Source organism: Erinaceus europaeus, chromosome 9 (genome assembly GCF_950295315.1).
Source record: "Erinaceus europaeus chromosome 9, mEriEur2.1, whole genome shotgun sequence".
Lineage (NCBI taxonomy): Eukaryota > Metazoa > Chordata > Mammalia > Eulipotyphla > Erinaceidae > Erinaceus > Erinaceus europaeus.
This window is the reverse complement of record NC_080170.1, coordinates 48353511-48373824: the sequence shown is the minus strand read 5'-3', so window position 1 is coordinate 48373824 and position 20314 is coordinate 48353511. Positions and strand designations below refer to the sequence as shown.

Below are 20314 nucleotides of genomic sequence, written 5' to 3'. Positions count from 1 at the left end.
AGTTCAATCCCTGGCAGCACATGTGCCAGAGTGATGTCTGGTTCTTTCTTTCTCTCTCTCTCCTACTATCTTTCTCATGAATAAATAATTTTTAAAAAATTACAAAAAAATAAGGTAAACTAATAGCATTTTCTTGTAATAAGATCTCAGAAAATCTAATTTCCAGTATTTACTAACCATCCTGTATACTATTGCTTTGCAAGATACAAATAAAGAACAAATAATTTCAGACACTGGTAGAATCTTGCTAACTTAGTTGGCTCCTGGGGTAATGTAGTACCAGGACCAAGCAAACTTATAAAAGAAAATGGTGGGAGCAAGGGCGATTTTGACACAATGATGACTCCTTTTCCTGTGAAGTCTCCTTGACTTCCAGGATATCACACTTCCTTAATTTCCTCCTCACACCACCAGTTGCTCCTTTTACATAGTCTTTTGCTCATTATTCCAAGACAGGGAGATCTTGATGTTGTCATGTAAAAGGGCTCAGCTTTAGGTACTCTTCTCTACATAAACTCAATACCTTAGTGAAGCCAACCAGTCTTTTGACATTAAGTGCCAAATCTATGCTTATGGGTACTGGGATTGACACTTTGATGGTCTATTCCAACTCTCAAGGCACTTGAAATGCATGCCCAAAACTGAATTCCCCATTTTTCCTTTCATATTGTTTGTAGATTTCACTATCTGCTGATTGCTATGTTCTTATTTATACTGATGTCATGTCTGTTTTTTCTATCTTGGGGGGGGATGGTTTAGAGCTGACAGTAAAGTACAGTAGTTTGTACATGTACATTTGTACATTTCTCAGTTTTCCACATAACAATTAAGCTCCCCTAGGGAGCATATCTGTTTACTTTTATTTTCTCACATCCTACTTGAAATCTTATTCAGAAATCCTAGCCTCAACATATATGCAGAATTCAACTACTTCTTGCCCTTTTTCTTTTTTTAAAAATTATTTTATTAGTGATTTAATAATGACTAACAAGATTGTAAGATAATAGGGGTACAATTCCATATAGTTCCCACCACGAGTTCGGTGTCCCATCCCCTCCATTGGAAGGTTCCCTATTCTTTTTTTTTTTTTTTTGCCTCCAGGGTTATTGATGGGACTCAGTGCCAGCACTACAAATCTACTGCTCCTGGTGGCCATTTTTCTTTTTTTTTTTTTTTCAGTTAGATAGGACAGAGAGAAATTGAGAGGGGAGGGGGTGATAGAGAGGGAGAGAGACAGAGAGACACCTGCAGACCTGCTTCACTGCTTATGAAACGATGCCCCCTGCAGGTGGGGAGTCAGGGGCTTGAACCGGGATCCCTTATATGGGTCCTTGCACTTTATACTATGGGTGCTTAACCTAGTGCACCACCACCTGGCCCCCAGTAGGTTCCTTAGTCTTTACCCATCCAGGAGTATGGACCAAAATTCTTTATGGGGTGCAGAAGGTGTAAGATTTGGCTTCTGTAATTGCTTCTCCAGTGGACACGGATGTTGGCAGGTCAGTCCATACCCCAGCCTGTTTCTATCTTTCCCTAGTGGAATAGGGAGGGATCTGGGGAGGTGAGATTCTAGGACGCATTGGTGAGGTCATCTGCCTACGGAAGTCAGGTTGGCATTATGGCAGTGCCTGCAACTTGGTGGCTGAAAGGCAGTAAGATATAAAACATCTTGCCCCTTTCCTGCTATACTCTGCTGAGTTCCATCAGCTCATCTGTCTCTAGTTCATCTTCCCAACTGATTTTGCTTTTTTTTTTAAAAAAAAAAATGGAACCAGGACCTTGTACACAAGCTATCTCTCTGCTTCAGGCTGCTTTTTCATTTGGATATAGAAACAGAGAGAGAGTGATAAGAGGGACAGACACCATCATACTGGAGTTTCCTCCAGTGCCACAGTATCTCCCATGTGGTACTGAGACTCGGACTCATAAGCCCTTATCCATGCATTATCTCTTTGCCCTAATTCCATACCTTTGCTCTTACTGGTGTCCTGTTTCTCAAATACATCAGACATGTTCCCACCTCAGACTCCTTGTTCTACTGCCTGGAATTCTCTTTCCCCAATTGTTTTCTTGGGCAACTCACTTTCTTCACATATTGTTCAAATGCTAGCTTCCCAATGGTGATTCACCTTGACTGTCCAATTTAAAAATGTCAGCTGTCCCTCTCTACTCATCAGCCCCTTGACCAAACTTTTATTCTCATACCATTAATTTTATTTTGACTTTTTTTTTTTTTTTCACTATCACACTCTTCTTGAAATAAACTTCCAGAGGAAAGGATCTCTGATTTCTTTTCTCTCCTGATGTATTCCTAGCTCCTAAACCAATGCTGATCAGAGAACAAAGTCAATACAATCTGTTGTTATTAGTGATTGAATACTTCTGTTACATTTTTCCTTTTAAACAGTTTAAGAATTATCTTTTTAATATAAATACAGATAGTTATAGAATTAATAGTCAACCCATATCTCAGACCTTGGGAGACCTATGGAGGCAATGGGGGCACAGAACTCTGGTGGTGGGAATGGTGTGGAATTAAATCCCTGTTATCTTGTGGTTTTGTAAATCAATATTGAATCACTAAAAATTTGTCTTTTACAATTAAACATTATAGAACTGACTAGAAATATAGCATGAAAACTATCATTATTCATTATAGATGTAATCTACCTGGTTGCATACTACTTTTTAAAAAAAATATTTTATTTTATTTATTTATTCCCTTTTGTTGCCCTTGTTGTTTTATTGTTGTAGTTATTATTGTTGTTGTCGTCGTTGTCGGATAGGACAGAGAGAAACGGAGAGAGGAGGGGAAGACAGAGAGGGGGAGAGAAAGATAGACACCTGCAGACCTGCTTCACCGCCTGTGAAGCGACTCCCCTGCAGGTGGGGAGCCGGGGTTCGAACTACTTTTTGTTTTAACAGGAAAAATAGACGTTATATTCCCTGTCAATGTTTCCACAATGATAAAATAACAATTTTAGAAGGAGGTCATTTATGAGTTACTAGTATTTGCCAAATGCTATTCTCAGACTTAGAATGTGAAGCAAATTGATTTTGTGATCCTAATTTACAAAGTGTTGCTTTTCATTATTTAAACGTATTTTTGAGTTAAGTTACAAGAGTTAAAAGGTGAAGAACAATTTGGTTTAATTTCTGTTTTCATGTCCATAAAACTTACCATAACATTTTCCAGAATGAGTTCTCCATAGGGGTCCACAGTATATTTTCCTAACAAGTTTGCAAAAAGCACACTGTCTTTTCTCCAGTTAATTGTTGGTGTGGGGATTCCATCAGCCACACAAGGAAGGGTGGCTTGTGAATTCTCCTTGACAGTGTACTGTTCTTCTGTATTTCGGATTCGAGGTGGAACTATGAATAGTTTTTAAAAGATGGTCCTTGAGGATGTTGAATTCAATAACATATTTACTCAAATTGAAAATGAGCATACTTGAGAAGCCATTTTGTTAACAATGTTAGAAACATGTATTAAGATGTTAACTCAGTGACCAAGTGGTAGAATGTATGACTTGCATGTGTGGGGTTCTTGGTTTGAACCCTAGCATTGCATATAGTAGTGATGGTCTGGCTATTTCTCCATCTCTCATCATGTAAATAAATGTATAAAATCTATTAAAAGATATTGTGTGTGTGTGTGTGTGTGTGTGTTTTATGCTTCCATGAAAGTAATCAATATTTTTATGCTAGAAGGTATTCTAGCAAATTCTTACTGAATATGTTTCTAACCAGTTTGGTGAACAAACGACACAGAACTATATTATTAGATTTTAGATTTGAATCTTTGTATTTTTTTTAACTTCCTGACTTTTCTTTTCTTTCTTTTTTTTTTTTTTTTGCGCCTCAGTGAGGTAAAAAAAAAAAAAAGCTGATAAGAACAACAAAAAGCAAAATGCTTTTATGATTGTACATCTGCTAGGATTGTATCAAAAATAGACATACTGCAAGGACAAGCAAAAGAAAAGCCACTCATTTAAATTTGGTGAAGGGTGAGAGGGATTTACAAAAAAAAAAAACTTTCAAATTTTTCTGAACAGTAACAAAAAAGCAGAAATTAATGATAATTTTTGATACTATTACATATATATGTATATATTAATTTTGAATAGACAGAGAGAAATTGAGAGGGAAATAAAAGATAGATGGGGGTCGTAAAAAAAAAAAAGATAGATGGGGAGAGAAAGAGACATACATCTGTAGCACTGTTTCACTGACTGAAGCTTCCTCCACTGCAGGTGGGGACCAGAGGCTTGAACCTGGGTTCTTGTGCACTGTAATGCATGTGCTTTACCAGATGCACCCCCACCCAGTTCCTTCAGAAACTAATCACCAGGGGATGGGTTAGGGTTAGGGTGCACCTGGTTGAGCACATGTGTTAGAATATGGGTTCAAGAACATGGGTTCAAGCCCCTGGTCCCCACCTGCAGTGGAAAGCTTCATGAGTGGTGATACATGCAGGGTTGCAGGTGTCTCTCTGTCTATCTCCCTCTCTAACTCCCCCTTCCTCTCAATCTCTGGCTGTCTCTATCCAATAAATAAATACAGATGATTAAAAAATTTAAAAAAGAGAGAAAAATATTCACCAAAACCAAGAGAGGCAATCTAAGATTTTGTGAGCACTATGGTGGCTAATGGTGTGGTGGGGGGCAGTGTCATAGAACTTTGGTGGTGGGTTTGGTCTGATACTATACCCCTGGAATCTTATAATCTTGTCAACCATTATTAAATCACTAATAAAAATAGAATAGAATAAAATAAACAAAAGAGATAGCAGTGTTACTACAAGTACTTATACTAAGTCAGAGAAAGCTTACTGGGTAGGTCATAAGGACATGGCCCAGGTTCAAGCCCTGGATCCACACAGGAGGTGTTATGACACTGAGGAAGCTCTGGTGTGTCCTCTCTTTTTTCTCTCTCTCTTTGAATGAAAACTCAGTCCATGTGTGGTGAAGTCAAATACATGCATGATGCCAGCTTTGCAAAACAAATAGTCCAATTACTAATAGTACTTTGGAAGAACCTACCATAAGTATTAATAGCTATTCAACCTTTAATCTTAAAAATGTTAGCCACTGGGGCAGGGGAGACAGCATAATGGTTATGCAAACAGACTCTGCCTGAGGCTCCTAAATCCCAGGTTCAATCCCTCACACCACCATAAATCAGAGCTGAGCAGTGCTCTGGTGTTTCTCTCTCTGTGTGTGTCTCTCTCTGCATCTCTCTCAAAAATAAAATAAATAAAATTTTAAAAAAAGTTAGCCATTGAAACATGTCAATGCTGATCTTTAGCTATTTTGTTAGCTGTTGACTATAAAGGACAAAACATGGGTATTTTTCTGTTATTAAAAAGTCCACATACATATTTTGATATTTTAATTACTCAAATAGATGTCTCTGGGTTTCAGCTGCCTTAATAATTAAGGTCACAGTGATTTTCCTTGACCAAAACCAGACTGACAAGTAGCTCAAAAACATCATAAAATACATATAGATTTTTCATGGCCACGGACCCCTACGGTTACCTTGGTGGGGGGGAGTGGCGGTTATCAGCAACACACAGATGATATCCTTTTGTAATACTGGTTTTGCATGTATCTGATTCTCATCTTTTGCTTTCGCTTTACAATATGCTGATGGAAACCATTTTGTAAACCACCTACCATGGACAGTGAGGTTGGTGGTCATGCTCGCCGATCCTGCTGCATTGGCTGCCAAGCATGTGTACTGGCCTGCATCATTGGGCTGAGCAAAGGCTATCTGCAGAGCCCCAGAGCTGAGGATACGCTGGCGGATGGATTCCACAATTTCATGTCCATCTTTATGCCAGGCAATTCTGGGTGATGGGAGGCCATTTGCCTCACACAGCAGAGAGATGGGTTTATCCACAGAAACGATATATTCCTTTGGATGGGGGCTAATAACTGGGGGAACTAAAAGAAACAATGTTTAAATCTCTTAAAAACAGAGATGTCTAATTTTGAAAAAAAAAAAAAAGTGAAATCACATTGGTAAACAATATGCTGACTTTACCATATCCACATTGAAATAAACAAATTCACTCCATCCATTTCAGCAATATGTTTTCTTTTCTTTTTTTAAAAGTATTTATTTATTTTCTTATTTATTTATTTATTACCTTTTGTTGCCCTTGTTGTTTTATTGTTGTAGTTATTATTGTTGATGCCATCATTGTTGGATAGGACAGAGAGAAATGGAGAGAGGAGGGGAAGACAGAGAAGGGGAGAGAAAGATAGACACCTGCAAAACTGCTTCACTGCTTGTGAAGTGACTCCCCTGAAGGTGGGGAGCCGGGGGCTCAAACGAGGATCCTTAAACCAGTCTTTGTGCTTTGTGCCACCTGCGCTTAACCCGCCCGACTCCCAGCAATATATTTTCTATCTAGTTAACAAATGTAAAGAATAATAATTTATAATAAGCAATGAGAATACACATATATGCATACACACACACACTCACACATATATATATATATGTATATATATATATATGTCTTTGTGAGGAATTATAGAGCTAGAGAAGCTAGACTCTATCAATAAATATTGTTTAACCTGCAGTTATTGTGTGACTCACTTCATCCACTTAAACTTTCAAAACAGATCCCCTTCAAGGTTTGAAAGTTATTTATCTGTTCACAGTTTGTCTCCTACATTTCTGTATTTCCTACATTGCCTACCTGGGTGTCTCATGTACAATGATCATATTATTTGAATAAATAAGGGGACTATGAAATAATCATATGAAGAAAAATATCTCCCCATTTCTTCAGAAAACTTTAGCTTATGATAAGAATCTGGAAAAAAAAAAAGAGCACATTTTCTCCTTTGAAAGGGCAAGAGAAAAACAAATAGGATAATGGGGGGTCCCACGTGTGAATCCTTGGCCCCCACCTGCGGAATTGGGGGGAGAAGCTTCACAAATGGTGAAGCAACTCTACAGGTGTCTCTCTTTCTTTCTCCCCTTTTCTTATCTCCCCTCCCCTCTCGACTTCTCTCTGTTCTGTCAAATAAAAATAGAAAGGAAAAAAAAAAAAGGAAAAGGAAAAAATGGTTGTTGTGAGCAGTGGATTGGTAGTGCCAAGCCCAGTGATAATCCTGGTGACAAAAAAAAGCATAATGTAAGCTAAGAAGTCTAGAATGATTACAATAGTGTAACCATTTTAGATATGAGTTTTGGTAATAAACTCTTACGAGCATTGCAATAAGAACAGAATCACTGATTATTTAGGTACCTTGGACATTTAACTTGATTTTTCCCAAGGCAGTACCAGCTGGATTCTGAGCCACACACATGTAAGAACCTGCATCTTCTCTGACAGCTCTGGAGATCTGCAAGTCACCACTGGGAAGAACTGTATGGCTTCTGCCTACATCACAGTTATGAAAGCAGAGGGAAAAGGATCTTTATGTTTATATTTTTTAAAAAGTCATGCTAATTTCTTTAAAAATGTATATTGGCCATATTTTCTGGATACAGACAATACTATGTACCTGCAGTGATGACACTGATGCCTTCTTTTTGCCAAGTAATGAAAGGACTGGGCGTTCCCGTTGCCTCACATGGCAAAAGAATGGGATTGTTGAGAATGACATCTAGTTCACTTGGCTGAGGCTGAATGACTGGAGGGTCTGTAAGAACCAAGGGTCATAATTAATCTACTTAATGGCAGAAAAGTCTACTGTAGCCAGGAGGCTAAATAGATCCAAACTCATAATTCAAAAATGTTAGTGATTTGACGGCCCAAAGAAACCATGAGTATGAGTCATATTACATATTTCTTTTGTGTCCCGCTACTATGATCCAGTCTGTGCTAGAAGGACTCTATTAGAAGCAGGAACACATGCTATTAACTCCAAGAAGAAACAACTTCAGAAGCTATGTGTGACTTAGTATCTGTGTATTCTTTATTCTTTACTGGATATTTTTTTAAACAGTCATTTTTAACTAGTTTTTTTTTTTTTTAATCTGGTGAGGGGGTTTAATGGCTTATTGTAGTCTTTAACACATATGCACAGCTTCTCATCTCCCTGTGACTGATGCCTAGGAGACTCATGAGAATCCCGATGTCCCTTGATCATCTCCCTTACCCTCCTCCCACAGAATCCTTTGTTTTACTGCAATATGCCATACCTACTCCACCTTCATCTTGAGTTTTTCCTTACTGTTCTTTGTTGTTAAGTTCCACTTTTAAGTGAGACCACTTGGTCTTTTTCTTTCTTCCTAGTCTTACTCAACACGATACCTTTGAGTTCTGACCACACTACTGCAAAAGAGCTGACCTCATCATTTTTAACAGCTGCATTCTATATAGCATAACTTCTTTAGCCATTTATCTGTTGTTGGGTATCTGTGTTGTGGATCAAAGATAGAGAAGTTGGACTAGAAATCATCCAATACTTAAGATACATAGGCAGAACTCTCTTCCATTAAAGTTTTTGTAACATTTCCACTTATTCAAAAAATTTTTTTATATTTATTTTGTTTATTCCCTTTTGTTGCCCTTGTTGTTTTATTGTTGTAGTTATTATTGTTGTTGTCGTTGTTGGATAGGACAGAGAGAAATGGAGAGAGGAGGGGAAGACAGAGAGGAGGAGAGAAAGATAGACACCTGCAGACCTGCTTCACCGCCTGTGAAGCGACTCCCCTGCAGGCGGGGAGCCGGGGTTCGAATGGGATCCTTATGCCGGTCCTTGTGCTTTGCGCTACCTGCGCTTTACCCACTGCGCTACAGCCCAACTCCCTCACTTATTCAAATTTAACTGCAAGGAAAACAAAAGTAAGAAATTGACCAATGGGACTACATCAAACCAAAAGGCTTCTGCACAGCAAAGGGAATCACTACCACAACAAGGAGACACTCCCTCCCCCACCCCTCACACACAGAATGGGAAACAATCTTTGTGTTATTTATCAGACAGAGGACTCATAACCCAAATACACAATGAACACACCAAACTCAACAATAAAAAGACAAAGAACCCCATTGAAAAATCGGGGTAAGATATGGGCAGAACCTTCTCCAAAGAGATTCAAAGGGCTAGCATATATGTGAAAAAATGTTTAACATTACTGATGATCAGGGAAGTGCAAATAAAAACAACAATGAGATACCATTTTACACCTGTGAGAATGTCACACATTAGAAAAGACAGAAACAGGGGAGTTGGATGATAGCACAGCGGGTTAAGCACACGTGGCACAAAGTGCAAGGACCAGAGTAAGGATTCCGGTTCGAACCCCCAGCTCCCCACCTGCAAGGGAGACACTTCACAGGTGGTGAAGCAGGTCTGCAGGTGTCTATCTTTCTCTCCCCCTCTCTGTCTTCCCCTCCTCTCTCCATTTCTCTGTCCTATCCAACAACGACGACATCAATAACAACAAGGATATAACTACAACAATAAAACAACAAGGGCAACAAAAGGGAAAATAAATAAATAAATGTTTTTAAAAAAAACTTAAAAAGAAAGACAGAAACATCAAATGTTGGAGAGACTATGGGGGGAAAGGGAGCCTCCTATATTGCTGGTAGAAATGTGAGGTGGTCCAAAGCCTGCAGAAAACAGTTTGGAGATTCATCAGAACTCTAGAAATGGATCTACCTATGATTCAGCAATCCCCCTCCTAGGGATTTACCCAGGGAAATAAAAATACCTATCTGGAAAGACCTGTGCACACCAATATCCATAGCAGCACAGTTGGTAAGTCTACTAGATATTTTTCAGTATCTAACATATTTTGCAGTATGCAAGGTACCCAAGGTATTACTCTGGATCAGAGTTATAGACAGAATCACCTTTCAAAATTAGACACAACTCAAAAAAAACAAACACAAAAACACCCACAAAATTCGAGTGAGTTAAACAGCTTTTCATACCCTGAACATGAAGAGTCACATGTCGATGTGCAGAACCAGCTGTATTTCTGGCAACACATGTGTATCTTCCAGCATGGTTCAACTGAGTGGTAAATATCTCAATGGCCCCTAAAAATAAAGAAAAGGAAAGAAAAAGATTCAATGTATAGTACATCCCTGGGTTTCTTTCTTTTGCTGTTGTTCAATAAATGATATTGCTCTGATCTTTGTGTTCTCACCCTATAGCACAAAGGTCTTTGACTAATACTCATATTTGTATTGCCTGAACTGTCAAGTTAAGTATTTAAAAAAAAATTCTGCTAAGAGTTGAAAAAAAATACTGGGGAGTCAGGCGGTAGCGCAGTGGGTTAAGCGCACATGGCACAAATCGCAAGGACTAACGTAAGGATCCTGGTTTGAGCCCCCGGCTCCCCACCTGCAGGGGAGTCACTTCATAAGTGGTGGAGCAGGTCTGCAGGTGTCTATCTTTCTCTCCTCCTCTCTGTCTTCCTCTCCTCTATTTCTCTCTGTCCTATCCAACAATGATAACATCAGTAATAACTACAACAATAAAACAAGGACAAAAAAGGGAATAAATAAATATTAAAAAAAGAAGAAAAATTAAAAAAAATTCTTCTTTTATAAAAAAGAAAAAAAATACTGTTAACAGGTTTTATGGAGGCTTAATTTAGATAACAAAAATGTTAGCCATTGAGATATAAAGTTCAACGATGTTTAAAACATCTACAGTGTTCAACCATTACTACAATCTAATTTTAAAACCTCTAGGTATGATGGACCTAGACCTCTAATAGATTCCTCCCTCCACCATCAATGGTCATCTCCATCAGGAATATCATCATAAGCCCTCTTGTCGGCCTCTTCAGGACCTTGCCCTCACTGTAGATCAGCAATGGTAGGGACTGACCCACTCTCTGAAGGGAGGTTGGGTCAACATACTCTGCTTGAGGAAGACTGCTCTTGAAATGCATGCAGCCTAGAATGTTCCTAACTATAACCATGGACTGTGAGCTCAGATTGACTGAGAATGTAGAGATTACACAGGCTCCTGTACTAAATATGAATAGATACGGACCCTAGGTCAGATCGATGGTTACAGTTAATGGTATTTGTATACTTTCCTCATATTTGGGAGCTACTCACTGCCCTTATCCAGCTTTCTAGTTCCATTGTAAACTCTGACACCATTTCTCCAGACAATACTTTTAGCCCACTGCCTAGCAGCTATCAGGCTCAGGCAAAAACTACTGAAGTCACAGACCCCCTGGAATATACCCAAAATAGACTTCCTAGCTTCTTCCCATACAAAGACCCTTAGTCCCATCTGCTCTATTCTTACCTTTAGGTTCCTTTTCATTAAACAATTTGTAATGCTTTATATCTTACCACTTTTCAGTCATCAGTTTGCAGAGGCTACCATGACCCTATCCTGACTTTCCTGGGAAGACGACTTTACCAATGTGTCCTGGAGCCCTGTCCCACAAGGGAAAGACAGAAACGGGCTGGGGGTGGGAGCTGGGTGGTGGCGTCCGGGCTGAGCACACATAGTATCCACTGGTCCTTGCACTTAGCACCATATGCACTTAATTCACTGCACTACTGCCCAGTCCCCTCCTTTAAATTTCTATCTGTCCCTATCAAAAGGAAGGAAGGGAGGAAGGGAAAAAAAGAAGGAAGGAAGGAAAGAAGGAAGGAAGGAAAAGAGAAAGGAAAACTGAAGGGAGGGAGGTAGGGAGGGAGGAAGGGAGGGCCATTGGGAGTGGTGGATTCTTTGTATAGGCATCAAGTCCAAGTGATAATGCTGATGATAATAAAAACTTATTTACCTTTGAGCCCCTAGCACCCACCTGCAGGGGAGTCACTTCACAGGCGGTGGAGCAGGTCTGCAGGTGTTTATCTTTCTCTCTCCTTCTCTGTCTTTCCCCTCATCTCTCCATTTCTCTCTGTCCTACCTAACAATGACGACATCAATAACAACAACAATAGCTACAGCAATAATAATTTTAAAAAGGCAACAAAAGGGAAAATAAATAAATATTAAAAAGAAGTTTAAGAAAAAAACAAAAACAAAGCTTGTCTACCAGGCACCAAGACCCAACGATAACCCTGGAGGCAAAACAAACAAAGAAAAAAACAGTAAAAAAAACAGGCTGGGTGTATGACCATATTCAGTGGAGAAGCAATTACAGAAGCCAGACCTTCCACCTTCTGCTCCCCATAAAGAATTTTGGTCCATACTCCCAGAAGGACAAAGAATAGGGAACCTTCCAGTGGGATGGGATACAGAACTCTGGTGGTGGGTACTATATGGAATTGTATCCCTCTTATTCTACAATTTGGTTAATCATTCTTTAATCACTAATTATTATTAAATAGTAAAACATAAAATAAATAAAATTAAAAAACCTTTCCTTTAATCTCCTGTTTTGACAGCCACTCCTCATTTCTAGTCCCAGCTCCATACAATCTCTAATCTACTCTCTGTTATCTACCTACATTTTCTAAACATTTTATACAGGTGGGATCAGATACAAGGTGTGTGTGTGTGTGTGTGTGTGTGTGTGTGTGTGTGTGTGTTTGTTTGACTTCTTTCACTGCCAGTGCAATATGTGAGTTTTATCTGGTATAGCATATGTCAATACTTTGTTCAGTTTTAGCACTAATATTAATTTCCTTGTACAATGGACCATATTTTATTTATTCACTCATCCATCCATTAATGAACATATAGAATCTCTCTGTACTTTGGCTGTTGTGAATATTGCTGTATGAATCCTTTATACAATGGGGTATTTTTGGACATGTTTTCATGGAGAGATACCTACAAATGGAGTTGCTGTATTATCTGGCAACCCTGTACAATACTGTGAGAAAGTCCTAAACTATTTTCTAGAACAATATTTTGTGCTGAAGTGCAGTTAATTGATGCTTTATTATTTTAGTTTCTACCAAACTATGTAGGCTTTTGAGGTAACTGAAATAATTTGCTTCAAAAGCCAAGTTCCACTGTAAGGACACATATTCCATTATTTTCCCTTGGTGAAGAAATAAATAAATTCTCTGAGAATACTATGCAAATACTAATAAAATTCTGAGTCAGGGAGTCAGGCGGTAGCGCAGCTGGGTAAGCACAGGTGGTGTAAAGCACAAGGACCGGCGTAAGGATCCCAGTTCGAGCCCCTAGCTCCCCACCAGGGGAGTCGCTTCACAAGCGGTAAAGCAGGTCTGCAGATATCTGTCTTTCTTGCCCCCTCTCTGTCTTCCCCTCCTCTCTCCATTTCTCTCTGTCCTATCCAACAACAATAACAACTACAACAACAACTACAACGACAACAATAACAACCATAACAACAAAACAAGGGCAACAAAAGAGAATAAATAAATAAATAAATATTAAAAAAAACTCTTAAGAATCTTGACAGTAGTTGATTGCCAGGGTACTTCCCCCAAATGTAGGATTACTTTCCAGAAAAACTGTGAATAACCTTTCATGTTGGTGAATTATTTTTTCTCTTTTATAAAAATTTCAATACCTAGATGATTATCATCATCATTATTATTATTAGAAAGAGACAGGGTGGGGGGTATAGAAGAGAGTGAAAGAGGAAAGAGACCATGCCACCAATGCTTTTTTTCATGAGGCGGAGGTCAGGCTTAAAACTGGGTCATACACATGGTAAAGCAGTACACTATCCAAGTGAGCTATCTACTGGTCCCACTGATTTTTCTAAACACTGGCTCTCATCACTGTCAAAAGTTAGCCATCATAATACTTGTCAGCTACACTTACCTGCTAATCACAAAATCCATGAAAGCAAGACCTTGTCTTAGTTTGATAGTCTCAGACACTCAGTATGTACTCAAAATGGAGTCTATTTTAAGCACTAACTGTTTTAAAAGTAATCAGACAAAGTGTGGGTTACACAACAGCAACCAATGCCTCTGTTAAAATGTAAGTTTAGTAAACAGTCACGGAACCCCAATGGCCACACTTACTGTATACACAACAGTCAGATTGTGTTGGATTTCCATTTTTTTTCTTTATCCCCAATGTTGCTCTTCTCACTCTAATTACATTTTTTCCCTAGATGCCTATGCCTGGGAATGCAGATGCATTTATTCTTTTATGTTAGTAAAACAGAAAACTTGGAAAGTTTATGCATTAATAATTAATCTAGTCAGTGGGTATGTAGTCACTGAGCTTGGTCTTACCTGAAGACAGAATTCTGTAGCCTTCTCCCCTGGGAAGCAGCCTGACACCATTTTTTGTCCAGTAGATTGAGGGAAATGGAACTCCTGAAGCCGTGCAAGTAATTACAGTTGGGGAATGTTTGGTTACTAGGAAGTCTGCAGGCTCATCAGCTATGGAAGGTGGAACTAAAGTAATAAAAACACAAAACTATGTTTCTAATTTACCAGATTCTCAAAGTCTTATCCTACATCTTGGGTCTTTATACACTGAAAGCAAGTATAAGGTAGGTTTAGATAGACATACTCTTGTGAAGTACAGTACTACATAGCTTTCAATTCAAGACAAGACGGTCTCTACCTTGGACAGTGAGGACCACAGTTCTCTTGTCCTCTCCAGCATCATTTGTCACCGTGCACTCATAGGCTGCAGTATCATCCACAGAAGGGGATATAATTACTAGCGAACCTGAAGAAAGGAGCCTAGAAGAAAGATTAAAGTAATGAGGTTCTAACAGTGTCCGTAAGTGTGTACAGCTGGTTCAACATATTATAGTGTTAGAAGTGAGGAACACAGACTTGTTCTTTTTTCTCATATTTATTTATTTATTTATTTATTAGATAGAAAGAGGGAATCTGAGAAGGTAGGGGGAGATAGAGGGAGAGAGACAGGGAGACACCTGCAGTCCTGCTTCACCATTTGTGAAGCTTTCCTCCTGCCTGTGTGGACCTGGGGGTTGAACCTGGGTCCCTGGATACTGTACTGTGTGCGCTTAATCAGGTGCACCACCATCTGGCCCCTGGACTTGTTCTTCATGTTAAAATTAACATCATTCCTCTGATACATACGTAAGTATATATAGCAGTAGGTGAGTATAGATCTCAACCTTAACATTTACTGGAAATAGCTGGGTGGAAGGATAATTTTAAGAGGGACTCAACATTTCTGAGTACTTTTAATATGATCTACAGTACTCTCTGAAGTGAAATGCATTGCAGCAAATACAACAGTGACAGTCATTGTTCACTGAGCATCAAGTACATTCCTGGCATATTCCTCAAATGCTCATGAGTGGTCCCTGATTCCACAATAACTGTGCGGGCTGGCATCTGATTCTTGCCCTTGATGGATGGGTGACTACTAATCTGCCTGTCTTGCACCCATTTTAGCTTCATGGCTCTTCTCACTTGGGTTGGTGAATTTGGGAATACAGCTCAATTAAGTTTTTTTTTCTCATTCAACTTTATTCTTTTTAAAAAAATTTTTATTTATAAAATGGAAACACTGACAAGACTCTTATAGGATAAGAGGGGTACAACTCCACACAATTCCCACCACCAGAACTCCGTATCCCATCCCTTCCCCTGATAGCTTTCCTATTCTTTAACCCTCTGGGAGTATGGACTCAGGGTCATTATGGGGTGCAGAAGGTGGAAGGTCTGGTTTCTGTAATTGTTTCCCTGCTGATGATGGGTGTTGACAGATCAATTAAGTTTTTAATGTATAACCAATGCAAAACTAAAATAATCTGGATCCACTTACATGCTTGGAAGGTTTAAGAAATATACATACATGATCTAAAGTAAATTTAAATGAACGTATCTATCCATTTTCTTCAAACTGCGCACTGATGCAATAGAAATTATTTTACTTAATGGGGACATAGTTTACATACTCTCCCCACCATGAGCATAGGATATATCTTTCAAATGCAGATAGATTGAATAAAACAGAGAAAAACAATGCAATGTCAAGGGAAATATCCCTGTTCCGGATTTCCTGGTATATCAGAACTGATTTTGGTTCTAAGACAAAATCCTTTGAGAAGATGTTTACTAAATGAGATACAAGCAGTGACGTTCATGTGAAACAACAGAAGTTCCTAATAATCTAAAGGTCAACCTTTAAAGACATATATAGATTGTCATTTTATGAGTTGAGACAGTGCAGCCAAAGGAATGCAAACAAATTGGAGAAGAGACATTTTTTTTCCGCCCCAAACAGGCTGCCAAAGTCCTAAGGTGCATTTCAAGGTGCAGTTTGACTTTTATTATATAACTAAATCCTGTACTGATGTTTACATTTTTCATTTATACAAAGCCATGCATTTTCATCCTTTGTCTTCATAAAATTCCAAAAGGAATGAAAAAAATGAAGTAGAATAGAAATCTAACCCTGTATACCACCAACAGTCATAGAGTTTGCAGACAGAAAATCTGTCCCTGTAATTTAGAGAAAACATTTTGGATTGAGAAAGTAATTCCATATTAATAAAAATATTTTCTACATAACAGCTACTTCTAAATATATATCTCTACTAGGGTTATTGCTATGGCTCAGTAGCCTGCATCATGTCTCCAACATTCTCAGCAGCTGGTTTTGTTTTGTTTTTGATAGAGGGCGAGAGACAGAGGGGGATATAGAACAGGAGAGAGAGATAGAGAGAAGGGGAGACTCTTGCACCACTACCACTGTTTCACTGTTTGTGAAGCTTGTCCCCTGTATGTAGGGCTTGAACGCTTGAATCCAGTTCCTCACGTATAGTAACCAATATGTTTTGTCAGGTGCACCACTGCCCAGCCCCACTTGCTGATTCTCTATAAAAGTTAAAAAGTTTTAAAAGTTAAAAATCTTTTAAATAGGTCTCTAAAGAGTAGGTAGGAATTTTCAATGAATTTATTCCTTACCTGTATGAATTCTGATTCTGATCCAGGTTGAGAAGATGCCCATTTTTCTTCCAGATGATGGAGGGTTTTGGTATCCCGGCAGCCTCACAAGCCAGAGTAGTCTGAACATTTACTGTGACAGTTATGTTGGCAGGGGCCAGGGCAATAGATGGAGGAACTAAAAAAAGAGTCACCAAGTAAGAGGGAAACGCATTCAGCCAACAGTGTGCCATTTGAAGTATTTCTGCCGAACTGAAATTAATCACTGGAGCATGCCTCATTGCTATGAACACAATAAAGTTCCACGAACTTAGTCGTTTTTGAGAAGAAACCAAAGGGACTATTTACAATACAACACATAAGTTTACATATTACAGTGCAATGCTTTAACATATTGTAATGATAAGGAAAATGTGTAATACTTACATAATTTAAATATGTAAATAAACATATAACTTAAACCCTGGATAGCAAAGCCTTTATGACCATAAAAATTTAGGCTACAAAGAACAGGTGACTGAAAGACTGGACATTGTTTATAAGATCACATTTACCATGGACTTGTACATCTATTCTCTTGCGGTCTGTCCCAGCAGCGTTGGTTGCCATACATAAATATCGTCCTGTGTCTATGACCTGTGCCGACTGAATATGAAGGAATCCATTTTCTAAGATGGTGTACCTAAAAGAAAGACATTAGGTGAAGTCCCCAGAACCAGTCTTTTCTGATTACTGACATTCTCAGTGAGAACATTTTCAGACTTCAGTTATATTCATTTCCAGTCTTTCTTCTACCTCAAATATATAACCCTGGGGGAGGAGGAGTACAAAAGATCTGACTTAAAGATGCACACGAGATTGGCTTATGGTTGGATTGATTATAATCACTGTTTTAGGTAGAAGCCTTAGGAACTGTGCTTTGAAAATGTTATGCTTTTGAGTTACACATTAAGATAATGACACTAGGGGAGTCGGGCTGTAGCACAGTGGGTTAAGTGCAGGTGGCGCAAAGCACAAGGACCGGCATAAGGATCCCGGTTCGAACCCCGGCTCCCCACCTGCAGGGGAGTCGCTTCACAGGCGGTGAAGCAGGTCTGCAGGTGTCTATCTTTCTCTCCTCCTCTCTGTCTTCCCCTCCTCTCTCCATTTCTCTCTGTCCTACCCAACAACGACAACAACAATAATAACTACAACAATAAAACAACAAGGGCAACAAAAGGGAATAAATAAATAAAATAAATATTTAAAAAAAAAAGATAACGACACTAATTCTAACTACAACAAACTAAACCCAGTGGAAGAAGGACTTCAGGATTTACATTTCAGTTCTGATACATTCTTCATCCTTTTCCATATCAGTTACCTTGCATGACTTCCAGATAGAACAGCTCCATCCTTTCTCCATGTTATCCTTGGGGTTGGCACACCCTCAGTGAAGCATTCCAACACAGCTGACTTGTTCACGTGAATAACAAGACTCTGGGGGCCACTCCTTATGCTTGGAGGAACTGCATAGAAACGCATGTGAAAAAATGTACACTAACGCTGTACCCTGAACAAAGACTCTGAAGAGATAATGCAAGCTAACTCAAATAGACAGCTTTGCCTATACCTAATTTAGGTCAGCAGAAACATAACTAAGAATTAATTTCTTGGGGAGTCGGGCGGTAGCACAACGGGTTAAGCGCACGTGGCGCAAAGCGCAAGGACCAGCGTAAGGATCCCGGTTAGAGCCCCCGGCTCCCCACCTGCAGGGGAGTCGCTTCACAAGCAGTGAAGCAGGTCTGCAGGTGTCTATCTTTCTCTCCCTCTCTCTGTCTTCCCTTCCTCTCTCCATTTCTCTCTGTCCTATCCAACAACGACATCATCAACAACAACAATAACTAAAAAAAAAAAACAATAAGGGCAACAAAAGGGACAACAAATAAATAAATACATAAAAAAGAAAGTTGTAAAAAAAAGAATAAATTTCTAAATCTCACACGAGACAATCTATTTAAAAATAAAGAGTAGGGGTTAGGAAGGCAGAGCAGTGGTTGTGTACAGGACTTGCACGCACAAGGGCCTCAGTTCCACCCTGACATTGCATATGCCAGAATGATGCTCTGGTTCTTGCATACTCATTAAGTAAATAAATACGTAAATACTAAAAAGTAAAGGGTAGTTGAGAGAAAAGGCTTTTATGTCCTTGATTTAGAATGTGAAATGCAGCTGTCTATGAGGGAGGCTTGAATAAGAAAAATCAGCTCTGGTCTGATGTAAATTGAAAATGATATTAGTTATTTTTCTTTGACTAAATAATGGTCAGAGAATGTTGACACTGGAACAATTTTACTTTAAATCAAGAACAGAAATTGGGTTGCTATAATGAAAAACACATCTGTGATTAATCACACAAGTCTCAGTGCATCTATTTTATTAATCACTGAGTCCATCTGGGAATAGAAAACTAAACTCAAGTTTTAATTTTAGTAGCAGACATGTTAGTTGTATGGGTCACTAGCATCCTACAGTTTCATGTATTAAAAATTCAAAGATACCATTTTGGGGACAAGGTCTATATTATCTTTCCAAAACTTGGCAAACTATAACAGTTAGATTTTACATAAAATTAATACCTATGGCAGTCCAAATCAGTGAAAGAGAACATAAACCATGAAAAATAAAGGGTAGTTGAGAGAAAAGGCTTTTACATCCTTGATTATAGTTACCTATAGTGTTAGCTTTCCCGATGGCTCAAAAGTCAGAATATATTGGTAACAACAGCACATGTACCTCTCTTTAAGATAATTGCTTTTTAATACTGATTTAGCTTGAATATAGTTATAATACACTTTCTTTTTAAAAATAATTTATTTATTTATTAATAAGAAAGATGGGAGGAGAGAGAGAGAACCAGACATCACTCTGGTACATGTGCTACCGGGGATTGAACTCAGGACCTCATACTTGAGAATCTAATGCTTTATCCACTGCGCCACCTCTCAGACCACACTATAACACATTTAAGATCATCATAAGAATTCATTTGGCCGGCTCATTAAAAAAAAAACAACACCATTCCTTAAGTGTCTTTACAAAAGCAAAATAACTCATTATAAAATTGTAAAACAACAATTATCTTCTCTTACCATTTATGGTGAGAACAAATTCCCTTGTTGTCTTTCCTGCAATGTTGCTGGCAACACAGGTAAAATTGGCTGTGTCATCTAGATCTGCATTATTGATTTGCAAGTATCTTCCTCCAGAGAGGATTCGTACTCGAGGTGTTGCCTAGATGCAGCAAGTAAATTAACCATTACGGTGCTGAGAAAAGTGATTACAATGTTACTTTACGATATCTAAGCAGTTCTAGTAACCTGTTTTTTACTGTGCTTTTCTCTTTCCACCATTATCATAAACCCTGTAGATTTTTTTTCTATGAATGTGGTTAAGGCAAGGACTTAAATGTTCAACTTCTCTGGTCACAGTTAAACACTTTAGGGTGGGAAGGTGACTCAAGTTGGACCCCTGAGCTGAGAGTCCCCCTGCAGAACATCTGGAAGTGCT

The 20314-nt window shown here is 38.7% G+C and overlaps 1 protein-coding gene across 2 annotated transcripts in view; it reads right to left on the bottom strand.

Moving 5' to 3' along the window:
• HMCN1 (hemicentin 1) overlaps positions 1–20314 on the bottom strand; it is a 453341-nt gene that overhangs the window by 68586 nt on the left and 364441 nt on the right. For both annotated transcript variants that reach the window (XM_060197833.1, XM_060197834.1), the window contains exons 72-82: positions 19897–20038; positions 18129–18273; positions 17320–17447; positions 16787–16943; positions 14460–14581; positions 14123–14287; positions 9911–10018; positions 7527–7664; positions 7268–7402; positions 5679–5948; positions 3182–3372 (exon numbers count right to left, since the gene is read on the bottom strand). In XM_060197833.1, the coding sequence (XP_060053816.1) occupies positions 3182–3372; positions 5679–5948; positions 7268–7402; positions 7527–7664; positions 9911–10018; positions 14123–14287; positions 14460–14581; positions 16787–16943; positions 17320–17447; positions 18129–18273; positions 19897–20038 (1701 nt within the window). The remainder of the gene's footprint in view (positions 1–3181; positions 3373–5678; positions 5949–7267; positions 7403–7526; positions 7665–9910; positions 10019–14122; positions 14288–14459; positions 14582–16786; positions 16944–17319; positions 17448–18128; positions 18274–19896; positions 20039–20314) is intronic.